Source organism: Dendrobium catenatum, unplaced genomic scaffold, assembly GCF_001605985.2.
Source record: "Dendrobium catenatum unplaced genomic scaffold, ASM160598v2 fragScaff_scaffold_71, whole genome shotgun sequence".
NCBI lineage: Eukaryota > Viridiplantae > Streptophyta > Magnoliopsida > Asparagales > Orchidaceae > Dendrobium > Dendrobium catenatum.
In genome coordinates, this window is record NW_021318533.1 from 145,501 (window position 1) to 161,531 (window position 16,031).

The 16,031-nt window shown below is 33.9% G+C and overlaps 2 protein-coding genes across 3 annotated transcripts in view; both read right to left on the reverse strand.

Moving 5' to 3' along the window:
• LOC110097293 overlaps positions 1–1,090 on the reverse strand; it is a 50,028-nt gene extending 48,938 nt beyond the window's left edge. Inside the window, exon 1 of one of the 2 annotated variants that reach the window (XM_020823581.2) lies at positions 855–1,090. In XM_020823581.2, the coding sequence (XP_020679240.1) occupies positions 855–937 (83 nt within the window). In that variant the 5' untranslated portion in view covers positions 938–1,090. The remainder of the gene's footprint in view (positions 1–854) is intronic. The other variant, XM_028695369.1, reaches the window with a different exon arrangement.
• A 7,047-nt stretch (positions 1,091–8,137) lies between these two features.
• The window catches only part of LOC110097283 (mitogen-activated protein kinase kinase 6), a 13,468-nt gene continuing 5,574 nt past the window's right edge, over positions 8,138–16,031 (reverse strand). The window contains exons 3-8 of the mRNA XM_020823564.2: positions 14,388–14,522; positions 10,167–10,391; positions 9,912–10,094; positions 9,563–9,786; positions 8,562–8,607; positions 8,138–8,380 (exon numbers count right to left, since the gene is read on the reverse strand). Of these exons, the coding sequence (XP_020679223.1) occupies positions 8,288–8,380; positions 8,562–8,607; positions 9,563–9,786; positions 9,912–10,094; positions 10,167–10,391; positions 14,388–14,522 (906 nt within the window). The 3' untranslated portion in view covers positions 8,138–8,287. The remainder of the gene's footprint in view (positions 8,381–8,561; positions 8,608–9,562; positions 9,787–9,911; positions 10,095–10,166; positions 10,392–14,387; positions 14,523–16,031) is intronic.

Below are 16,031 nucleotides of genomic sequence, written 5' to 3' on the forward strand. Positions count from 1 at the left end.
CAATAAAGAAAGAAAATAAACAAGTTTAAGCAATATAACACCAAGCTATCTTTTATTATTTTGCATCATTATGTTAGTTATGCCTAATCCCAAAAGAGTTTAGGAGTCAAGGATCACTATGCATAAATTAGGTTGCACATATGGCCACATTACCAAAAGAGCGTGTCAACTCATAAACTCCTAGTAACAAAAATACTTATTATCGGGAAATGGCCAAACCTGATCAAATAAACCAATGCTGACACCATCAGTGAAGTATAAATATCAAGTATTGCAACTCGCTAATAATAATGTTTACATAGAAAGAGATAATATGATTGGCAGGCTCACCACGAATGCTTCAAAATTCATATACCAAAACAACCCTATAAAAGAGAGTGATAAAAAAGTTCAGCAGGTTCACATTTATCATTTAATTGTAGGAAAATTAGTTGTGTTTTTTTCTTCAAAAGGTCTCGCAAGTTCAAAAGCTTAAGTCTCCGCTAAGGTATTCCAGGCTAGAACTTCAAAAATTTATAAAAGAAAAAACTTTAATCGAAAGAAGAATGATTTCTACTCCATCATGAAATCTGAGCAATGAAACCCTAGTACTAAACACAATCCAGCTCATTCCAAGAAATGGTAAATTAATCTCTGAATTACAACAATTGATTGTTTCAACTTTGCAGAACTCCACTAAAGCACAAAAGCTAGACCCCAATAATAGGTTTTCTTATTGAGGATGTGCTTGAGCTGAAAAATACCTATCATTAAATTTATTCTAGGGCATGACGCAAAAGATTCCCGACTCGGTAGATAACACAAATTAGAAGAAAAGAAGCATCCGGAGATTATTAGAAATAGCAGAGGCATACTTTGCAGCTGGAGTCGGAGGAGAAGAAGATCTGGCGAGCGCCACGGCTTCCACCGTTCCAGAACTTATGACCTCTTCCTTCATCTTTCACCCTATCCCTGTAATGCTCTCCTCTCTATAGCGAGAATCGAGGAGATCAAAGCAAGAGAAAATATTGAATTACGAAAAAAAAATCTGAGAAGGAAACTGTTCTAACATCGAAGGCGTGTGGGTTTCTGAAATCAAGGGCAGCACCGGGGTTCTAAATTCGGTGCGGTGGAGAGCTTAGCTTAGGACCGTAAGAGAGGGGATGTCCGCATGGAATCATTATGCGGGACGCCAATCCAACGTCCGCTTTCATCATGAGAATGGCATGGATCAACAACCAACGGTGCGGCTAGAAAGGCAACCCGGAAATTTAACTTTATACGACCCTTACAATTATAAATTTATAATAGACTGATTTTTTAATAAAAATTTTCTAATCAAAATAAATACATTATTTGAATATTGTTAAAATGTGTTTTGGCTTCTAGCTATATATATATATATATTAGTTTAGGAGACTATTGTGAATAAAATTGATTACAATTAGCTCAAATTCAAACGGAATTCAAATAAAGATTTGAATAATATCCAAATAATATTTGACTGAGTATATAACATGATTGAAGAAGATTCAATCAATATTCAAACAAGATCTAGCAAAGTTTGAGCTTTGAAACGGGTTGGAAAAGTTGTTTGAATTCTTTATTTGAACGTGAATATTCAAATTGCATTAAGCACGATTCGAACATGTTTGAACTAAATTTCAATAAGGCATTGCATTAGTTTAAATATTTTGGAGTTTAACATAAGCATTGTATCATCACCACTGGTAGAACCATGTGGCACTGTTGGTGGGAAACAATTGCCCTCCCTCAAATCATAAAAATGAATAGAAAGGGTGTAATTTTGGAACATCCCCCCCCCTGCCCTAATCTAAGCCATTTGTCCAACTCCCGATGTTCGTCGTTCCCCTTTAGCTTCATGCATGCGATAATTATCTTCATGCACGCGACACAAAGAAGGCATGCAAGGGCTTGAACTTGAGGATGCTCCCGATTACGCTTCTCATGATCTCATCTCTGTTCACACAACTAATCTCGCTTACACTTCAGTCTTATTGCATGCTTCATTCTTGTCGTTATCCTGCAGTCCTGTTGTAAGGTATGTTTCTTAAGGTTCCTTTATTCCTTCTCTGTAATTTATACTTGCATGGTTAACTTCTAATTTTAGTTTGACGTGGTTCGAACAATGATTGCTCTCTTATTTGGTTCCTTGTTGATGATGAATGATTCCCATTTCCTGTAAATTTGAATCGGTGGTTTACTGATTTTGATATTGTTTTCATATTTTTTATGTGTTTATTTGCTTTTCTTTTGAGAGTTGTGACATTTAACTCCTCTATTGCCATTAATTTGGCCTGCTAGTTTGCTTGATTGCTTCCTTTACGATTCCTGCTATTTAGCAAAGGCCGAAACTTTTTAATTTATGTTGGCAATGGAATAGTGTTTTGTTGGTGTTTTTTTTGGTTAAATAATGACTGCTGTGAAGGGAAATGGAAGAAAAAAAGATAAAAAGAACTGATTATATTATTTGAATTGTTAACGAGTCTATTGTGTACTTGTTTATCTTATATTTTTTATGTGGTGTGCCTCAAATATTTTTTTTAGCTAAGAATCATAGGCAAACAAAATATTTATTTGAGATTACTTTTAAAATTCCAAACATTGGTGAAGCTTCATGCCAGAGGAATGATACTCTGAAAGCAATTCAGTGTTATAAAATAATTTTTCATCTGAGTACTGGGGAGTTAATTAGTGATCTAGATTTTAACCAAAAAACTAATTCACAACACGATAGAGACACCTGTTAAAGTTTGCATTTTCAAATCCTATTCGGTCTTATGAAAATGCATGTTTCTGTACTCGAAGTGTTTGAAATTGTCAAGAAAAATGAAATACATGATTAATAGTCAGTTGAAGATGGGGTTTTAATATATATTATAAAGTCTTATAACTTTGTACTATCACTGTATTAATTATTGATATTTTAGAAATTACAAATAAATTATCACAATCCTTAAAAGAAATGATCAATATATTATAAATGCAATAAAATTGGTATAATTGTCCAAGCAACGATTACAAGTGATGAGAAAAAATAGATAGGAGCCTTTACTGAAAAAAGTGTCACATTTTTGTTGTGTTTTTGATATTGAAGTTTAAAATATAAACTCTATATTTAAAGCTCACTGACAATAAGTACGAAAATGTAAAGAAATAATAAACTTCCATCATTATCAATTTGATTTATTTATATTATTATTAATATACAACTTAAGGAACTGAATAATCATCTTTTAAAAATTAGTATTGAGCTAGTTCTTTGTGTGACATGTCTAAACCCAAATAATATCTAATATGTTTATGATAAGAGAAATTTAATTCGTCTTGCAAAGTTATATCCAACAGATTTTCCTATGGTTGATCTTGTGTTTCTTGAACTTATATTATTTATATGCGTACAATCATCAAGTTTACATATTTGACTAACATTGATATTTTGACACTGTCTTTACCAGTCGCTACTGCTACAATTAATAGAGCATTTTCTGTAATGAAGATTATCAAGCATCAATTGTATAGCAAAATGCGTGATGTCTGGCTCAATGACCACTAATTACTATACATCGAGAATGAAGTATTTGACTATGCTCTCAATGAAATTATTATATAACATTATCATAAAATGAAAATAGAATAAAAAAACTTATACTTATTTTAAATTTCATAAATTATTACAAGACTTTGCTTACAAAGTTAACTTATATATATAATTTTAAATATTTATTTTTTTATAATGAGTCCCCCCCCCCCTATCATTATAATGAAAACCATTATAGCATCAAGTAGAACTAGATAGTGATATTAATCAAGAAATTTCATTCAATAAAATCACTCATTAGAACATAGATTTATGACTGGTCATCAAAGTAGAAAGAAAAGCCTACTTACATCAAATATAAGTTTAATATTGTAACTTATACATCATCAAAAATTTATCTTGATCGGGCACGAATCTCGAAGCAAAATTAAGTTGGAAACTTCAAAATTAAATTTGGGAACATCTGAACTCCGATTTATGCAAACTTATAGTTAAACTGAACATCTCGGAAATACAAACCCAACGACGCCAAATTCGACTCAATCCAAGCGCAAATGAAGTCTAAATCAATGACCCAAAATGCATTTAGAAGGTTTAATCTATAATTTGGATTACCAAACAATTTTCAAATGTGACATGCTTAGAGTCGAATCAAGCGACTTGGCGAGACAAATCCAACGAGCACAAGATCGTCAAATTTTGATATCATTCAGACATTAAAATGCCTAGTAAACATTTCACAATCAAGGGATTCAATATCGGCCGTCCATTCAAACCACTCTCAATTTACCCTTAATTTTCCTCTTATTTACTGGTCATGACACTCTTAGAAAATTATAAATAGACCCCTTATTTCTTGTGAGAGAGGATCCAAGCTAGAAGAGAAGAGAAGGAAGACAAGGGAGAAGATAAACTTGAGTTCTCTTGCACCAGACACCTCCTCAACCATCGTCAGACTTCAACCTGGCAGCCAACTAACGATGGACTTCTGCCCGACAACCAATCAACGTTGGAGTATCTCCCAACCGACGATTGATGCCAAGCTTCTGTCTGGCTACCAACTGACACCGGAGTTCTGCCCGACTGACGACTGACGCCAGACTTCTGCCTAGCCGCCAACTGACGTTGGAGTTTTGCCTGACAGCCAACTAACACTAGAGTTTTGCCCGGCCGCCAATTGACGATAAAGTTTGCTCGGCCACCGAATCACGTCAGACTTCTGCACGACCGTCGATTGACAACAGAGTTCTTCCCGACAGCCGACTAATGCCGGATTTCTGCCCAACCGTCAATTAAAGACGGATTTTAGCCCGACCACAAAGCGTCGCCATTTTTTAGATTTCCGTATGTAATTGGTTTTCAACCCGACGATTGATTATTATAATTTGATCATCCTTAATTTCAGGGATGAGTCAGTCACATGTGATCCAATCAAACTCTAGTTGAATTATTTCAACTGGGCGTGAACCCGTGGTTTTTTCCTTTTCTAGGATTTTTCACGTAAAATTTTGTTGCTTATTTTTTTTTCTTCTGTTTGTGTGTTGGATATCCATACAATACTAAAACAAAAATTTCTAACTCTATCACCGCATATATTCTAGCCTGTAATAGTAACTATAATAATGAAAATAAAATTATAATTTTTATGAAGGCGACAAGCACTTGACCTTACAAGTAGCATTATTATGGTCTTTCACCTAACTTCAGTTACATTTACATTACATTGCATCTTTCTCTTATTTTAAAAATCAATTGTTCTTTTTTGGACAACCAATGCTTAGCTTCACTATTAAGAGTACCATGACATCACTCTTAATTTCATATGAGTATAAGTCATAATAACTAACAACATGATCCAGATTTACAGCCAATGTATGTTCGCACATTAGGCTCTCCATATTAAATTATCATATATATATATATATATATATATATATATATATATTCTCACCTAGGGCACGCATATCACATTGACTAATTAGATAAATAATTAATGCTTAAGCCTAATTTAAAATCTTGCTAAATGTAATTTTTTGCCAAATTAATTTTGTTATATGATGCAATAAAGCATCAATTAAAGAATTATTTCTAATTGTGGGATTGAAGAACTTTAATAAAATGATTATTGAATATGAACATGCATGTTTTGTAATATTATTAAAATTCTTTGAAAAATCAACTATCATTAAGTTGAATTTGTTTCAAGAGAAAAAAAATCATAGCACATCTATCAAAGCTAATTTCATTTTATAGGCAGACAACTATGGTTAGGTTATTCATTGGAAGCCATTTGACATTCATGATAACAACTGTCATTTTTAAAATTTATTATGAATATTATGATGAGTGCAAGCTCCATAATGTACCTCTAAAAATATGATAAATAAAGCATTCGAAATATTATTATATCTATCAAATGCAAAAATTAAGTTTTCAACAAGGCCTATTGAGTTTATGAATCCAATCATGAAATGCATCGGCAAATTACTATTTATAGTCAACAACTACAAATGTTACCAGTAAATCTAGGTATTTACATATTGCACCATTGTCAATAGTAAAACACATATACATTACGTATTTAAAAAGTACAATCCACACTTAAAACTACAAGGCATGCACTTTTGAAGCATTGTATGCAACAAACTAAATAGAAGTAAACATGTTTAAACATTTTGAAGCGGCAAGCCAGAGATAAATAATTATTCATAAATTCTTTATATTTAGCATAATCATATATGATGATAATTCAAAATGCTTTACATATGTGATAGCTTGCTTAGGACATTGCCAACTTTTTTCATATGCAGATCAATGCTGTAGTATCTTCTAACTTATGTTATTATCATCTTTGGATAGGATTCGATCCAAGGATCTTTTCCTTTATTTTATATCCAATAAGCTATGGTTGAGCTTTATGGTATTATTTTAAGTTAACATTCAAAATATATATTATGATTGATGTCTCCTTTAACTTAAACATGATTGATTTTGTTAACTTTACAGTTTGTACATTTCATGAATATTTTTGAAAGCACAATGAATATACCAAATATCTTTTCCTGATTTATTCACCTAGAATTGAAAGTTCATCGTCATTGCATATAGATATAACTTCCACTTTAACTTATCTTGCCTAATACATAAATGCATTGAGGACATGCTTGAGCATGAGGTAACTAAGTCACAAATCATTGTATTTAAGGTACTTTTAAGCACCAACCTTTGTAAAATACGAGTTTTTATGAGTATTCCATATCATGAATTATTGATTTCAGCCTCAACATACATGAAAAATCGAAAGGCCTCATTCATTTATGAGTTTGATGCATATCACAAAGTGAGTTGTAATATATATCTGAAGCTTTAGTATTGAAGCATCCATGGAGCCACCATAATCTACATTTTATATGTCCAAAACATCATCATATCTATAACATATATGTTCGTAGAATCACCTTCATCAATCATTCAATTAGTAAAAGATGGTCAACTCACTAACCTTAGATCATCATCCTTTGCCCTATAATCTACACTTAAAATCCATTTGTAGTAGACATAAATGTGAGACTAAATTGAATATATGTGGACATCTCATTCAAAAGGAAAGCAATAGTATGCGGAGGAAATCTATTTTTTATAATTCGGCCTATTATAATATAATAATTATAAGAAAATTATTATCTGATTTATTATAAAAAAACATATTTTTTAATAATCACAATAACTTTAATAAAATAATAATTTTAAAAATTATTAATATTCATTTTTATTCATGCTGAGATTATGAAAATTTTCAATCAATAATTTCATTATATTTTGTTTTTCGAGATCTAATATTGTTAGTTTTTCATATGTAAAAATGGTAGAATGAGGCCTCGTACAATATTAAGCTTTTCTAAAATTAAATGGTCTTGAACTCATGCAGAATATTTTTTATTTTATTTTTGAAGTATTGGTCTAGGATTCAATATTCAGCCAATGCAACATGAACAAAAAATTTCACCCCTCTCAAAAGCTTAAATTTTATGATTAATCTTATAAGCATAGTATCTTCCCTAAAATATCATGAGTTCAAATTTTGTGATTCATCACGTCAACTTCTTAAAGAAGATCAATGGTCATTAAGGTTTCATTTGAGACAACTTTCTTATGCATTGCCTTTTAGAACATTTTCATAATTTTTATTTAGGATTGCTTTCTTACTGCTTTTTAAAGCTGTTTTCTAATATAAAAATTGGGCGGCTTTCTTCCTGCTTCTTAAATCCGCTTTGTATTACAAAAGAGAAGTGGAGGGGTGGGAAGTGAAACTTTAAATTCAAAACAACAATATAATCGCATGAACATGGTTTTCTTGCCACCGAAATCTCCTAGTTTTGGGCAAATTATTGCATCCGGTCACCGGATGCGGAGAATAGGTTTGAACATCCAATAAAAACTTGCCACGTCACCTGCGCTTTTGACTTACGCTTTGACTGCGCTTTTGACGTGCTTAATTTAAAATAATATTTTATTAATATCCGAACCTATCTTCCCGTCCGGTGACCGGATGCAATAATTTGCCACAGAAAAAAAAAATAGCTTCATCCACAGAAATTGACAAAAATGTTAGACCTGCATGCCCAAGTCACATCCAAGAAGCTAATTTTCGAAGTCCTTATATGATTCCATAGTGATACATCACCATTCATTTCTATTTATGGTTGTAAAGCTCATTTTGCAAAGAAATATTCATGTAGCAATGTCCTAGTCGAGAAAATTTACAGGAGGATCTAAGCTGTTGACAAGGATCCCTAAATCAATGTCTTTGTCCTCAAACTTCTTAATGAATGGATGACTCTGCAATCAAATCAAGAGTAGCTAATAAAAATGGAAGCCTTAAGTTTCGTTTGAAACAACTTTTTTACTGCTTCTTAAAGCAGTCTTTTAGTATAAAAATTTTAATTTTTGTATTAGAAAGCTGTCTTAAACGAAGCCTTAATAGAAGGAAAACTTCTATAACTCAAATTTGAACACTAACCAGAAGTTCCAAGCTGGACATTCTATGATGAGGATCTTTCTGAATGCTGCAAAAAATCATAAGAAGAAACCAAAATAAAACACAGGTTCCAATGCTAAGAAAACATTTTCCTTTTAGAGAGCTTCTAGAAATCCATTTTATTAAAGTAGTTTTACATATTAATGAAGCTAAGGGGCTGGAATTTTCGTTTGCCAGAGATTAACCAACTGCTACAGCGAAGTAACCCATCATATCCTCGGCCTAAATGGATGCCAAGTGGAGGCCATTCCACATTAAGAAGAAGATAATAAATTGCCAAAAAAGAAGCAGGGTTCCAAATGGAGGTAGGAAGAGATTCAAAGACAAATTTTAAAATGAAATAAAATAAGACTAAGATCTTAGACATAATGTGTAAAATCTGTCAAAGTCTTGATCAAGTAATATCTTCATATTCAGACAAGAAAACCTTAAGTTTTTTGGGGTACCAAAATCCTTTTTTATGTACAGAGTGTGGCAACAATGATACAATCAACCTGGCGGCACTCTTGAAAGCTAGAATATGTGATCTGACGTTTGTTTTTGCAAAATTTTGATGAGATTGGTACCGAGTAATATCTTCATATTCAGAAGACAGAAAACAAGATAAACATTTCAGAATATAGTAATTCCTTACATGAGCATCATTTCTCAAGTCCATTAAAAATTTTTTGTTTTGAGCATATTTGTCTACATAAGCAAGTTACGATAATTTCAAAAAGTCTCTGAGTAATACATGTTTCCGCATCATTGGGACCTCTTAAATCAAATTTTGAAATCAGAACTTCAGTCAAGTTCTGCTAGCGTGTGCCCATATAACAGGTTTTATGTACTAATTTATTAATTGCAAGTCATAGACAATAAAACCAATGAACAATCGACAAAGAGAAGTATTGGTTTGAGATTTAAAAGATACATGCCAACAAATGAATCGAAGTAAAAAAAGTTAAGGATTTACAGGCAGCATATGAGAATGTTGAACTTACCAAGAAGATATGAATGAACAGAACTCCGGTGAGAATTGATCTGATGGAGCACTAGGTGGTGGTTCTTCTACAATAGATTCTAGAAGCTCATAAAAGCTCAATGGGCCTTCGTCATTTCCAATCTGCCTATAAGGAAAACAGCCTATAGCACACTCAAGTATAACAAGACCCAAACTCCAAATATCACTTTTAAAATCATATGAACCTCCACTAATCCGCTCAGGCTGACATACACGAACAAGATCAACAAAGAAGTGTTAAAAGCTGAGAAAAAAGTAGGGTAAGTGAGAATTTACTGGTGAAGGAAATGGCTTCCATCAATAAGCCAAACAAGACAATTTAAACGTACCGCCATATAATTGTAGGTACCCACAAATGTATCTCGCTGCCCCATGGAGCTACCAAGCACTGCACTCACACCAAAGTCGGTTATCTTTACTTCGCCTTTGTGATTCACTAACAAGTTGGATGGCTTTATATCCCTATGAATTACACGTCTTTCATGGTGAAGATACACAAGACCTTTCAAAACCTGAATACAAATAATGTGTTTCAATACTGTACAAGTAGCAAAATGGATTTTATGTAACAATTCCTGTCTTACATGTTTGCAGAGAACTGCAAGATAAGGCTCAAGAATTGTATTGACTTGTCTGATTATATCTGCAAGAGAACCACGATCCATGTATTCGAGGACAAGAGATATAATTCCATTATGGTAGAATGAATGACGACAAACAACAACATGGGGACATTGTGAGGCTTGATTTATTTTAATCTCTTGGACAATCTGTTTGCGGACTGTCTCCTGAATATTCATCTGGATACCCTGCCAAATACAAGGCCTGTAATGAGTCAGGGAAGCACAACAATATCACACGTTGGAGAAATAACAACTTGCATACATTTCTCACGTAGGAGATCCAAGTAGTTTAGAATTTAAACTAGCTTCAGGCACCAGCTTCTAATCATTGGTTAGACTTTACTTTTGTCAAAAGTATGATAAGCAGCTTGTAGATAAAGGACTTGAAATAATGATCAATACAAGATTTGAATCATCAAAAAGGTCAAATTAGTCATTTTGAGGGCGTAAAAAAAATATCTCCGTCCAAATGAACGTTGAACTTATTTTCATGTCATAAATAAGGTGCGTGTGCAAAATGTTCTTCTAAACGTATTTTGCATATAACTCAAAGCTATTTTTCAACAAACTATGTGGGTTAAAGGATGTGGTTATTAGAATTGGACTGGGAAAAAGGAATTAAAAGTCCGCACATGCTTGTGTAGCACTTCAAGTTCGCTCATGTCATAGGAAAGAAATGTTGAAATAATCTTAAATTTGTGGTCAACATCTTTCTATCTACAACAATCAGTAGATAATAGCTTTCCATCTACAATAATCCAAGCATCCGTGAAAGACAGCCTTTTCATCATTAACAACAATCCGATAATTTGTGGGCACCAACATTCCATTTATGTTGAACAGTTAATTATAAATTCCCTAATTAAGGATTAGTTTCAATATTTATTTCTTTCCTGGTATGAAACTTTTTTTATCATTTTTTTACATTGAACAGTGGAATAAAACTCAATGAAAAATATCCTATTTTTCTCTGACATTAAGATTCTACCTCCTGTAAGGTCGATGGGTGCTTCAACATGGAATCCCTCCAACCCAATGGGTTCTTCATCAACACTAAATCCCAATTTTCATCTAGCAAGAGTGGAGAAATATATACGAAGAATCCTCTTCGAAAGAAGACAGTGGCAATTATAATGAAAAAGCAGGTGGTTAAGAATTCTGCCACTTGAAAGTTGAAAATCAATCTCAAAATTAAAAATTTCGATCCAAAATATGAAAAATCCATAATGAAATATTAGACTGAAAATTTTTCAAAGAGAATAAACGTAAAGAAAAATCACAATAATTGTCTCCTCCCTGCTTTAGCAATCTTAAAAGCAAAGTGAAGAAAACAAACTATTCACCCAGCATAATTTTATCCTTGAACATCACTGAAATAAACTTGGTTGCTCAAAAATGTAATGTCTCATATGCCCTCATTGCAAACAGGAAGAAAATTATTATCTGAATAATATATTCGGGAGGGTCATATCATATGATAGAAGACAAGAATATCTTCCATAATTAAAATTATAATGTCTAGATTATATATTGGTCACCATCAAAAGTGGTCAAAACGGATTATATCATTCACTCAAAAGGTCTGACACCTAAATATGTGCTTCTAGTACATATCTTAGGTAGCAAGTTATTATCAATCAGCAAACTCACTCGAGCCAAATTATGCTGTTAATTTGTCTTCTAATGTTTGTCACTTTTAGGGCTGAATTCGAGGACGATTAATAGTGTGGGGATGCATTCAGGATTTTCTAAAGAATATGCTCATTCAAGTAAGATATGGATTTATATAATGAGTAATGTGTCCACCCAAACAACCCATTTCAAATTCTAAACCTACAACACCCAAACTTTACTTATCTTAAAAAAAAATTAATTCATCTCTATTCACAGGCAAGAATTCGAAGGACTTTTAGATTGTGAAATTTATCATCTAGCTATATAAATTGGTAATTCTGATATGCCTTGGTATCAAAAACAGCCAACGAACAAAGAAAAATTCAACGAACAACAGATTTTTATTGATAAACTCGGAAACATGCAAAAATAAGATACAATGATCCTCTTTCGACATGAGGATCTTCTCTCCCACCCTAAACGCCACTAGGATCCCTTACAAAAATAGCAAATAGCAATCACTCACAAAATTCTGCATACAAAACATAACATAAACAGTACTACTTATAGAAAACACTACTACTGATAGAAAACAATAAACAGCAAATTCCAAAACAGCCCTATCCAAATTCCCTCTCAAATCAACCCCCAAATCTACCCTCTCCAATTAGAAAATATTTCCTAATTAATCCCCTCCAAATCAGCCCCAAAATCTACCCTTTTTAATTAGAAAACATCTCATAATTAATTCACTCCAAATCAGCCCTCAAATCTACCATCTTCAATTAAGAAATATTTCCTAATTAATTCCCTCCTTAATTCCTCTACTAACATAGTGAATTAATAATTTGTTGGGCACCACCACAATAGCCAAAATTTGCCCAGGTTTCGCCCCTTGTTGGTCCGCCAACTACTGGACCGATCGATCTAGCTCTTCCTTAGTCCCTCCCTTATGGGCTGCTGTTGTATTAATACTCACCCCCAAAAGTATCACTTGTCCTCAAGGTGGAATGAAGGGAACTGCTACTAAATAACCCGGTAGGACTCCCACATGGTCTCATGTTCTAGTACGTCCTTCAACCTGATCAACACTTCTTTGTTTCTTGTTACTCCCTGTCGCACTCCTTCAACCTCCAATGGTTCCAAAACACCTCCATGTCGTTTGTCAATGTCGGGGGAAGTGTCTCCACCATCCTCCTACACTCCCTCTTTTTGCTCGAGAGAGGGAGAAGAGCAAGTCTATGTTCTTCAGCTTGGAGAAATGGAGGAAAACAGAGAGGTATTTCCCTCTTTTGGTTCAAGAAAGAAGAAAACAACGGCAAGGGAGCACATGTAGGTTCAGCTGACCCTCCCTCTTGGCTAGGTTACACGCAAGAGGCCCCTTGTCGGCCTCTTCTTTTCACTTAGACGGGCACAAGAAGAAGGCAAGTTGGGCTCGGCAGGTTTAGGGGTCAAACGCATGAAGCTAGAACTGAATGGCTCTTTCTCTCTCCCTCTCTTCCGCTCTGTCTGGCGGGGACGGACGAAGACACGCATGGGGAGCGTCAAATGGCCCTCCCTCTCCCTCTTGTTTTTTGGAGATCGCGAGGCCAGCAGGTCGGTCACCCAAAATGCCCAATCCAGCTCCCTCATTGAGTTAAACGAAGGATTTGACATGAGATTGAGGGGGATTTCAGATGAAATATGATCCCTAGATTAAAATTTCATATTTGAGAAGTCAATTTATCCCAAATTGATCAATTAGGGATGAAATTGAGCCCGAATCGGATTAGACTCAGTTTGGGTCGATTTGGGTCCAATTGGGTCAGATCGAGCCAATTTTATGAAATTGGAATTGAATCGGCGTCGAATTTGATTCGATGCGGCTTGATTGGGTTTGATTTGAACCGATTTTGGGCAGATTCGATCGATTTGATTTTAATTTGAGGAAGTTAAATTTAATTTGATTAAATTGAGGTCCAATTTGAGTTAAATTTTGCTCGATGGTGCTCTATCAAGTTGATAGAGCCCAGTCGGGCTCGAATCGGCTCAATCGGGGCTGAGTTGACACAAAATAATGTCAACAATATTTTTTATCATTTACCTTCTGGTTAAATGGTATTGTTATATAATGATGCAACCAATAAAAGAGGTTTACCAAACAATAAGTTCATGCAGCATTCAGGTCATAATTTAATGTGCAAATCAAATCATCGCTATTTCAGGACATAATTTAAACTCTCCCTTTAAGAGAATTCAGAATCAAATGCTCTTAACGTGTAATAAAGAAGAATAGCAAAAATCCTTGTCAATTTCTTCTGAATATATTCACAAGAAGCATGCTTTGCACTAACTACTTAAAAAAGATAATATAAGATCATTTTCTTAGACTTCATTATCCTTTACTAACAATTAAAAATTCCAACAAATTGGAGCTAGAAAATGCCTCATAGAACTCCAATATTACGCCGGATGGGCAAACTAAGATACATGTAACATTCATAATATTTCTATTGCACAATATTTGCCTCTGTAAGTAACCAATTAAAAAACATATAAATTGGTGGGAAAATATTCATCGTCTAATACCTTCAAGGCAAACAAAGCTCCTGTAAATTTGTGCCGAACAAGTTGAACAACACCGCCACTTCCTTTTCCAATAATTTTAACAGTCTCAAAGTCCTCCATCGTGAATTGCGCATCCACATCTTTAACATCTGGCGGCTAATTACAAGCATAATCAATAAAAATTATTGGTAAACATACATGTCATTAAAAATGAGTGTGACATTTCTATTACACATCAAACAAATAGATAAAAGTAGGACTGTAGAAGTGTGCTACAAATACCCGAGATGCCAAAGCGCAAATTCAATTCCTCGTCTTAGAGTACCCATAATTGGCCCAACTAATATTAACCCAAACCACAAATCAATATTTTATTAATTTGTTGCTCCTCTCTCTCTGTTTCTCCTTGTCTATCTAACTCCAGGCCTCCAAACTCCATATAGGATGCACTCAAACAATTGATTTATGCCATTTTTAAAGGCACAAACACAAGCTTAGTTATTTGCTATACTATTTAATATGTATTTATCATGTTACATAATGCTCTAAAATTAGAAATGTGTGGTACCTATAGATGGAACACACATCAAAGCTAGCATTTTGACAAAACATGTTGATGGATTTGGAGAAGAAAACCTTATCCAAGTCAGAATGTATTAGCAAGAATAGATTTCATCTTAAAATGCATAAGTCATAGCTGATTGGGAGGGTTCAAGATGCAATTGTTTAAAGGGTGCACTAAAATAATTGATGGTTTCCAATTACTTGAAAGTACAAAGGTTACTATGATATGCCTATATAGGAGTAGAAGTAAGCCGAGCCGGGTCATGAGCCAGCTCGAACTCGACTCGTTAATAAGCTCACGAGTAGAGCTTATCAAGCCCCAAGTTTGAGCTCGTATATTATACGAGCTCAAGCTCAGCTAGGCTCAGCTCGTAAGCTTGTTGAGCTGCTAGTTTAAATTAAAATATATTTAAAATCTAATTTTAAAATAATATAATAAAATATATACTCAATATTTTTATTTATTTCACCAGTCATGCTCGAGCTTTCTTAACGAGTTCGAGTAAACAAGTCGAGCTCAAGCATAAAAATTTTCAAACGAGACAAGCTTGAGCACAACAAGCGTTAAACAAGCTTAGCTCAATTAGGCGAATACTCGACTCGACTCGTTTACACCCCTATGCTGATATAATATTACTGATGGGGACATCGACAAGAGGTTTCGATGCGTTTATCAGAGGTGACGCATGTGATCGATGGCCATGATGGAGAGTCTTTACTTTTGATGCATTTTTTGTGTTAGCATTTTATGTACTAATCATGTTATTTCAGTTTTTCTATTTTTGCCCTTATGGGTAGTTGATCGCTATTGTAGCCCAAGGGGCATTTTAGTCTTTTGTTTTCTTTGTCATTTTGAGGCCTATATATATGGTCATTTTCTTATGTAAGAGGGTTGATTATTGATGAATGAAAAGTTATCTTGGTGATCTCTTTGTGAGTTCCAAAACTCCTCTAGATCTCTTTGTGAGTTCTTGAGGAGAAAGCTCTTAAATCTCTTTGTGAGTTCTAGTGGAAAGTGTGAGGTTTGTGATTCTCGATTTCCTTTTCTTCTCCACCAATCTCTCTCTCTCTCTCTCTCTCTCTCTCTCTCTCTCTCTCTCC